Here is a 9,319-nt window from a genome sequence, read left to right as displayed (position 1 = left end):
CCCTTCTCAAAGTCCATGAATTCCTGGTTAAGAATCCCTGCTATAATGTGGATGGTTTCTCGTAGCAGGAAATAAGGCTGCTTGTCCACCTCTTGACCAGGGCTGTAGCGGGGGGCCTTTACTCTTATATCCCGCATATTTGTGCCCTCTGTCCAGGCTGAGGTTTTGCATATCCTCATCTGAGCAGGGAAGGAATGTAGTTTCCTGAAGACTGAGGAGTGAGAACTGCCACTACCCCCAGGCTGAACAGTTACTATTTGTTATCTTAACCTGTGTTCCTCCCCTGGACGTGTTACTTTGGCTCCTCAGAGCCAGCTCCAAGCAATGTCTGTGATGGAGCTCTGCTCCTGGAGTTCCCAGCCAGCAGCTATTTACATTAGGTTTTACTGAATCTCCTAATGTATTAATTCCCACTTAGTTTTAGGGAAGCTTAGTTCACTTTGTAAGAGTTCTAATCTGGGTTTAAAACATTTCACGATGGTAGCTAATTAAAACCCAATAAAGTGAAAATATAGCAAAGGCCACAATTACATCCTATAATTCAAAGAAGCCCCACTTAATTTCACATTAAAGCCTATAAATATAATTGGGGTTAGAGTAGGGTTATGCTTCACCTCAAAGTATCCAAGCGACGACCTTTCCTAATGGCCCAAATTTGAGTCTGACTATCCAGAATGTCTTGGAGCCATCCAAGTTTACTGGCTCTTTCCCTGTTGCTTATTGCTGTTCTCCTTTAGGATTCAAACATCTAGATTAAGTTGTTCCTCACTAAGCGTCATTACTTTCCTCCCTTGAAATGGAGAGGATAGTATTTAAGATATTTTTCATAACGAACTAGCAGTGTTGGCCGTCAATTCAACGTACAGCTGTTTTAAATACATACAGAATTATTTTTAAAGAGATAAATTAAACACTGCATCATTCATTCTACACTCTTGGTCTAGTAGCATAATAAAACCATCAAGAAAAACTGGGGACATTATAACTAAGATCTTAAAGATGACCACACCTGGTATGCCTAACAGTTTTTATCTTAAAGCCTTACCTTTGGTTTTAGACTCAATACTGTATATTAGTTCCAAGGCAGGAGAGCACTAAGGACTGGTGGATGGACATTTTGTTGAGTGGCCATCTCTAGGCTTGGCTCTCAATCCACTGAGCCACACCAAGCATAACTCTCACCCTGTATCTTTATATATAATGATGCTTTTGCCCCTTTGATGCCTTGTTTTCTGGTGTTTGTAAAAATAGCTAACATTTATATAGCAAAAGAATCTTGACTGATCCTCACAAAAACCCTGTGAGGTAGGTGCTATAATTAACACCTCTATTTTGCTTTTAAGCAAACGAAGAGACTAAATGTAATCATACAGTTAAGTGTTTGAGCCTCGATTTCAATCTGTGGTCTCCTGGGCTGTCCAATCCAGCATTTCATTCACTGCCATCCCACACACAAGGGCTTGGTTGGATGTTCGTTAAAATGCATGCTTAGACATCCACTAGCCTCAAATGATTCCTCAAACTTAATTTCCCAATCTACAGATTTCAATAAACAAGGCTTGTTTTGGTTCTGTTGAGAAACATTTCCTGGTATGAACCAATGTTCCACGATGAAAATTGTCTGGAAGGTTTGAAATTCATCTAGGTTCCTGCCAGGATTCTAGTATTTTAATACAATTAAGCGGCATAAACCTGTCCAATACAGCTCTTAATATGGGACCCGTTAATTTGGCATTTTGATGATCACAAAACAATGTGTTTTTTTTGGACAATCTATCTTTTATGCACAAAAAAGGGGTCCATAAGCTTCCCTGGCTGACCCAGAGGGCTGTGAAAGGAAAAGGTTAAAAGTCTCCAACAGCATTAATAGTTGCTTCTTGAACATTTTACATCTGTCCTCCACTGCATGATCTTTGGCTTGGGCCCAGGGAATTTCCCAAGTTTTATGTATTAAGTACTAGCATGCCCATTCATATCTTTTTGCTACTGTATGTAAGGGGATAAGGAAATATAAAATTCTCTGGTAAAGCAAAGACCCAAGGAGATATAAACGAAGGCTTGTGTAAAAATGGTCTAGACCAGGGATCTGAACGTGTCTAGAACACATCTTTAGAACAAAAAAATTATGTCCTAAATTCCAGCTAATTTCTGTCATCCTAATTTCAAGTATTACTTGCTAAAAAATAATTTGGACAATGACAATGTCAATGATGGTTTAAGGTGGTTGATACTTTTAACATCTTGATGTTATATTGGAACAAATCTCTATGGATGTATTAGTCAATGGCTGATTAATTCAGAAACTGAAGTATTTGTGTACCTCACCCAGGTAGTTTGTGGCTACTCAGTGAATGTAACTCATGACACTTGGGATTTCCTTCTTGTATTTTAATATAGTTGAGCAGCATAAACCTGCCAAATACTGTCCTTAATCCAGATGGCTGAAGCAAATTACCAGGAAAAGTGACCTCTCATTTCAAACCTGGGAAATAGGATGCTCTTACTCTGGTCAATGGGAATTATTATTTTCCAAGAGCTTAAGTACAAGTAATATAATGACTCCGGATACTTCATGATCCTAGTACCCAAAGATAATTATGTTATCATTAGATATCTAAGCGTTAACAACAGCAGGTCCAAGTTTGATTGGACTTATTCAGTCCTAGTGAAAATTTTGCCTAGATTCTTTCCACCTCATATTCTATTGAAGTATCTGAAATCAACTCAATATTGAGGCCTACTCAAATGTTTTGCTCATTAATCTAAAATGACGGCTGAACTGTAATGTCAAGGAAAAGCTTAAAAATTAGCAGTTACATTCCACTTACAAGTTACAGGGTCAAATGCAAATTCATTTTTAACCAGACAAAACATATTGCTTAGAGATGCTGAGAAATAAGATCAGGGGAAATCTAAATTCATGTTACTACTATACTACAAACCTAAAAAAAGTTATAACCTCTTTGATAAACCGTGGTAAGCCACAGGGGTGTACACACTCCTAACACGATCTACCTGACCAAAAAAAAAAAACCCAACTTAGAAAAACATATGGTATTAGATATGTCAACCATCTCTAATGATCTCAATATAATTTTGATGGAAAAACTAGGGTTTTCTGGACAGTTTCACTTTTTAGTGTTGATGTTCAGAAGAACCAGTAAAATTTGCTTCAAGTCTTTATACTGAACATACTTTTGATTAGCTTTTTTTAAGGCAGAGATTTAAATGTTTTATCTTCCTAACTTTACCTACTTTAAAAAGAATTCTTTAGTGGCAAATCTTATTTGGAACAAAATATTTAAAATATATTTAATAAAATCTTAGAATATTAAGTGAAAGCCATTTAACTAAATATTTAAAACCTCTGCAATTATTAGTTTATTAGTATCATCCAGGATTCAGATGTTCAGTAATCCTCCTGAAATTATACATAAACAAACGCAAAACTGAAATTAGAATCTGAAAGTCGAAATTGTATAACAAAACAGTACTCCATCACAAAAGCGTGTAAAAGTACAAGAACGCTATTTTAAAACACTGGCACTTAAGAGAACCATAATTTCAAAACCACAAAACTGCCAAATTGTCCCCCTAAATGGTAAGCAGATAAACATAAATGGTTGGTTTTAATGAATACAGTTAGCTTTGATTTTAGAAGGGAAAAAAATTAGATCGAAGTAGGTGTTTAAACAAAATTTACCATAATGCCAAATTTTAAGTGTATTTCCATCTAGGCCTATTTTTAAAAAAGGTCAAATATTACAATTACCCCCAATCGGGAAAACATCTCACTTTAAATGAGACTGCATTTATTTGGGACTGACTTAAATCAAAGCTGAAATTTCAGTTTTAAGAATCTAAAGTTTCCCAAGGACCATTCACTGCCAGCTCCTTCATACTATAACCCTACTTAGCCTTTAGTAAATCCACTACTGCCAAAGATTACTGTGGCAGTTTTGCATTTCAACTCATGCTTTTTGGGGCATAGTCTTAGCCTTTCTGAAGTAAGGGAATTATAAACATAACTTCAATTACATAGTAATAAAGTTGTGAATGTTGTATAATCCCCCACACAAAGACCAGAACACCCTTCTATTGGTCCTTCCAGGACAGCATTTTAGTATGTTTCAAATAATTCCATGCTGCTGATTTCTATAATCTCCACTTGGTAAATGTTGTAACTGGATAGAATACTGTATGTACTATGTGAAATTTGAGTTTAACAACTGGGAACTTCTGATTTCCAGTTATGGAAGAAAATTGTTTCTATACAAGTTTTAATACCCCATCAATATTATGCAGGGCATGTAGATCAAAGCTTTTTTTTTTTTTTTAAATCAACTAACTATACGAAAAGATGAAGACTGTAATAATTCATGTGATCCCAAATGGGCATACAAAAAGCAAAGACGAGCTTCCCCTCAAAAAGAAATTATGATTTAAGGGCACCTATGAAAAGGACAACAATACTAATAAAAAAAATTGTATTTACTTAGAAGCATTCAGAATGTCAACAAAACAGCTGCAACTTTTTTTTTTTTGCAATTACAGAGTGGTATTCAGTTAACAGAACAACAATTATTTCATATGCTGCATCAAAGACAACTGAAGATGAAAATGAACTACATCCCCATATATAACTAATTTGTGCTGTGCACCAACAAGAACCTGCTTTAAATTTCCATGCCAATTTACAACCCCCATACTGTACCAGGCAAGGTTAGTGGCTATTGAAAATACCACTAAAGGACAGGGCTATCTAAAGACACATTCGGTAGTGTGTTAACTATACAAAAAAAGACACTGTACAGTTTAAAAACAAATCTTACACAGCCTTACATTTCAATTTTTTTTTTTCTTTAAAAGGAGTGAGTTGTGTACAGGGGGGTTAAATGCTTTATAGACAAGAAAAAAACTGCTCTAGAACCAACTTATTCATCGTCATCATCATCTTCCTCATCCTCCTCATCATCTTCTTCATCCTCCTCCTCATCTTCTTCATCTTCTTCATCTTCCTCCTCCTCCTTCTTTTTCTTGCTCTTCTCAGCTTTGACAACTCCTCCCTTTTTACCCACATCAGGTTTTCCTTTAGCCCGGTATGCAGCAATATCCTATAAAGTAAAAGAAATAGGAGAGAAAAGAATTATAACCATTAAAGGAAATTTATCGGACTCATAAGTTTGGCACCTGCAGTTCCAATGCAACACTAAATAACCAAACCTTCAAGAAATGAATGTAAAAAACACATATTTGAGATAATTATAATTAGCCATCCACAACCTATCAGAATGACATAGTCTAATATTTGCAACTGCTATGCCTCAGTGAAGTGCAATTATATACAGCATTCTAACTGTAGTTTATTAAAAACAAGAAATGCATAGGGACTTTGATTAAAGGGTAGACACTGCCACCTTCTGAATGCAAAAAAATTACTCTTCTGGTCTCTAAAACTCCAAGACCCTAAATCTACAGAACTAGACCATTCAAAAGTTTCAAGAGATCTTTTAAGACAAATTAACAAATACCTTAATGTTAAATAGGCTAAATAGGCTTTTAGAATGAAAAGCATTTCCTTTAACATGCAAAAAAGTTGGGGGGGGGACCCCAACAGGTAACAATATAATTCCAAGTGTCTCAGATCTAACTTCAAACGAAGTCAGATTTTTCAACATCATTATGGCACTGACTGTACTGCCAGAGTTTATAGAACAAAAAGAGCAATAAAGCTAGGCTCAAGTAAAAGACCTATGGGAAAAAAAAGAGCAACAAATTTTAAAAAAAGGGAGGGAAAGGATTGGTTGTTGTAGGTTATGTTCATGAAAACGCACTTTCCAAATTTCATTTGTTTGATAAACAAATTAAATAGTCCAGTAAAAAAAAAAAAAAAAAAAAGGGCAGTTAAAATGTTGGGAAACCACAGCACATTGTCAGCATAGGGACCAACAAACTGAACTATAGATACCTGATATTCTAAACTTTTTAATATTTCAAGTAACCAAATCCAGAAATAAAATCTAATGTAATTCTCAAGGAAACCTGGTATTGGTAAGAAATGTTTGTTCTAAACAGAAAACTAGATACCAAAAACTTTCATTTTTGAGTTCATTTGGAGAGTAATTTAACAGAAGTGAACACGAAATATTTTAATTATCTACATTTACTTTATTGTACCAGGAAAACTGCTCCCTAGTACTTTAACTCATTACCTTTTCATACTTTTCCTTCAGCTTAGCTGCCTTCTTTTCATAAGGTTGTTTGTCATCTGCAGCAGTATTATTCCACATTTCTCCCAATTTTTTGGCCACATCTCCAATAGAAAGACCAGGATGCTCCCCTTTGATTTTTGGACGATATTCAGAACAGAATAAGAAAAATGCCGAACTGAAAAGAAAAGTTCAATTTTAAAATGAGAAATTAAAAAATGTAAAGGCCTTTTCTCTATCCATAATCAAGTAAGCACAGGAAACCAAATCTTATATGCTGCCAATTGGCCTTCATAATCAAAGTTGTGCCCAGTGACCTTTTAATTGGGACAACCCTGAAGAGAAAGACCAGGGCCTTTTGATTTCTAGAACCTGGAGTCTACTACACATACTATTCTTTAAACTAGATCCAATAAACTCTGGAAGAGATTAATGCCCGCCCTCCCCCTTGTTAAAACATCATTTTCAAAGAGAATCTCTTAAGTTATCTGATGGCTGATTTCTTATATTAACTAGAATTTCTTTTAATGAAATAAAAGCAAGCATTTTGGGCACAATAAAGATTTAAATGACTCAAGATGGTAAATATAGACGTTCAGTTGCCATTTATAAGTTAATTAAAAAAAATCTGAATCCAACAAAAATATGTAAAAGATAAATCTCAAGATGCTATGCAAACCACTATTGGTTTACAAATGTGGTTAACACCTTAAAACTTACAAGGTATCTTAAAAAAAGGTAAACTGAAGGCATCAGGCAAAATTTTTCTTCAAGGAGAAAAAAAAAGGAAGGTGTACTTACGGAGGCCTCTTCGGTGCATTGGGATCCTTAAACTTCTTTTTTGTTTCTCCTTTAGGTGGTATGTAGGTTTTCATTTCTCTTTCATAACGAACCTTATCAGCTTTTGCCATGTCCTCAAATTTTCCTTTCTCTTTAGCTGACATTGTCTATAAAATAAATTCGGTTTAAAGAAACAGAAATCAACACCTTTCAAACCCTACTAAGTTTAGCAAGTTTACTCATAATTAACTTTATTAATAGAAGACTCAAACTTGTAGTACACTACTAAATAGATAGGACCACCACCACAAAAATATAAAAACTCTCAAAATCCCACTTATATACACATTTATTAGCCTTTCTTTGTACCAGTCTGCTAAAATGACTATAACACTACTGGTAGGAATGGGTGACCTTTTGCATTTTGCTACTAGGTTTTTAAAATTTCTTAATTCATCAGCTGCCCCCTTACCTTCCACCTTTCTGAGCATTTTTTAGAAAATTCTGAGAAGTTCACAGAAGCATCTGGGTGCTTCTTCTTGTGTTCCTCCCGGCAGGTTTGCACAAAGAAGGCATATGAAGACATTTTCCCTCTCGGCTTCTTAGGATCACCTTTGCCCATTTTGATTATTTTCCTTCGAAACAAAACAAACAAAATACACACAAGACAATCATCTAAAATTTTCAGTAACTTTAAATAAGTCTTAAAATCTGCTTTAGGCCTGTAAATGGTCTTTTTGAAAGGGTTTGGCAGCTCATGGATGAACCTACATTAACACATGACGCTAAAATATATGGCTTTCTTAACTATTCAGAGGAATAAGTATACACTGTCCTGAGGGGATTCCAGTCAATATAAAAAGTACTTAGTGTAAAATAGCATATAGTGGATCAAAAACCTTAGCTGTTGACAAAGTGAAGACTAAAGAAACAGCCAAATAAACTATTTTAAAACATTCATTTGTTATTTTTACTTTGGGGATTTTAAAGTCGTAAACACAAATTAGCACACTCTTTAACACAGTACAAATCGAAAACTTTGAAGATCTTATAAAACTAAGATTGCAATTAAAGGAACTTAAGTGGGTAGGATATAGAAAGTTCATTGCCTACATTCAGTCTCCACTAGATAGTTGAGGATTTCTCAACTCCTACTTTAAAAATACTGACTTCTCCCCTTTGTATTAAACTTTGCTCTGGGACGGGAGGAGTGGAACCACTTGTGCACACTGCACTAAGAAGCTGGGGCATTCGTGGGGCTACCCGTGGGCCTGGCGGCTTCATTTGCTCTCGCTTTGCCCAAGAGGCGGATTTCTGCTCTGACTAAACACGTCCGGTTTGAAGTTTCTTTGAGTAAACAAGGTTTAGGGGCTGACAAGAACCATTCCAGCCAGTAGTGCAGGTTTTTTTTTTTTTAAACTTTCCTCCTCCCATTTAAAGTAGTGACTATAAATATCGTTTACAATTAATGAGAGGGGGAAGCGCTCAAAACGAGGGCTTCTTTCGCGTCTTCCCGCCACTTTGCACTTGCCCCCACGTCTCTTCTAAACTTTGCTGAGAAGTCCTAGGGAGGGTGGGGGGAGGGGGACTGGGCGGAGTAATCAGAGGGATCAAAGAATCCTTTAACATCTAATTTCTTAAGAGAAATTGGGGAATGGGGGGGCCCTCGGGCCACGTGTGGACCCCCTCCCAGGAGGGAGGGTGACAGCGAACTTGGGCAGCCGGACCCTGTCCTGGGGAACAGGGCTCGGGCGCGCGCGCTGCCACCGCGGCTCTGCTCCGTCCGGTCGCCGGCCCAGCCCCGGGCTCTCTCCGCGTGCGCACGGCGGCCCGAGCAGGCCCCGGGCGGCTGCGGCGACTCTTCTTCCTCCAGCTCCTCCCCGCCCCCCCATTTTGTCTGAACCGTCCGTCGTGCGCCAGAGCAAAAGTCCCCACTCGAAATGGGGTCTGGCTCCGCCCGAAGCCCGCGCTTTAAGCGGGGGCGGGGAAAAGGAGGGAGAGGTTGAGGGGGAGGGGAGCTCGGGCCGCGGGGCCCCGCGTGGCGCGTGAGGGTGCGTGTGTACCCGGCGGCGCGGCGCGGCGCGCACGGAATGGCCGCTGCTCGTCTTCCTCGCCTGCGCCGCCGAGAGGGCGAGAGTGAGAGCGAGAATATGGCTCCTTCCCTTTGTGTGTGCGTGCGTGTGTGTGTGAGTGTGGGAGACTGAGAGTGAGAGAGGGAGGGGAAGGGAGGGGAGGAGGAGGGGAGTGGAGTGCGCGGTGCGCTCTGGCGCACACTCAGCCATTACAGGCAGGAGGAGGGGGAAAGGACGAGGGGGAGGGGGAGGAGCCTG

General features: G+C 38.3%; 1 protein-coding gene across 1 annotated transcript; it reads right to left on the bottom strand.

Annotated features, from left to right (window-relative positions):
• Positions 1-4,473: 4,473 nt before the first annotated feature.
• On the bottom strand, positions 4,474-7,652 carry HMGB1 (high mobility group box 1). Its single transcript, XM_044668280.1, has 4 exons — positions 7,462-7,652; positions 7,011-7,156; positions 6,213-6,387; positions 4,474-5,114 (listed from the first exon to the last, which is right to left on the bottom strand). The coding sequence occupies exons 1-4, from the start codon at positions 7,609-7,611 to the stop codon at positions 4,935-4,937; spliced, it is 651 nt and encodes a 216-aa protein (XP_044524215.1). The 5' UTR covers positions 7,612-7,652; the 3' UTR covers positions 4,474-4,934.
• Positions 7,653-9,319: the final 1,667 nt, after the last annotated feature.

Source organism: Gracilinanus agilis, chromosome 3 (genome assembly GCF_016433145.1).
Source record: "Gracilinanus agilis isolate LMUSP501 chromosome 3, AgileGrace, whole genome shotgun sequence".
NCBI classification, from domain to species: Eukaryota; Metazoa; Chordata; class Mammalia; order Didelphimorphia; family Didelphidae; genus Gracilinanus; species Gracilinanus agilis.
This window is presented reverse-complemented; position numbering and strand designations above follow the sequence as displayed.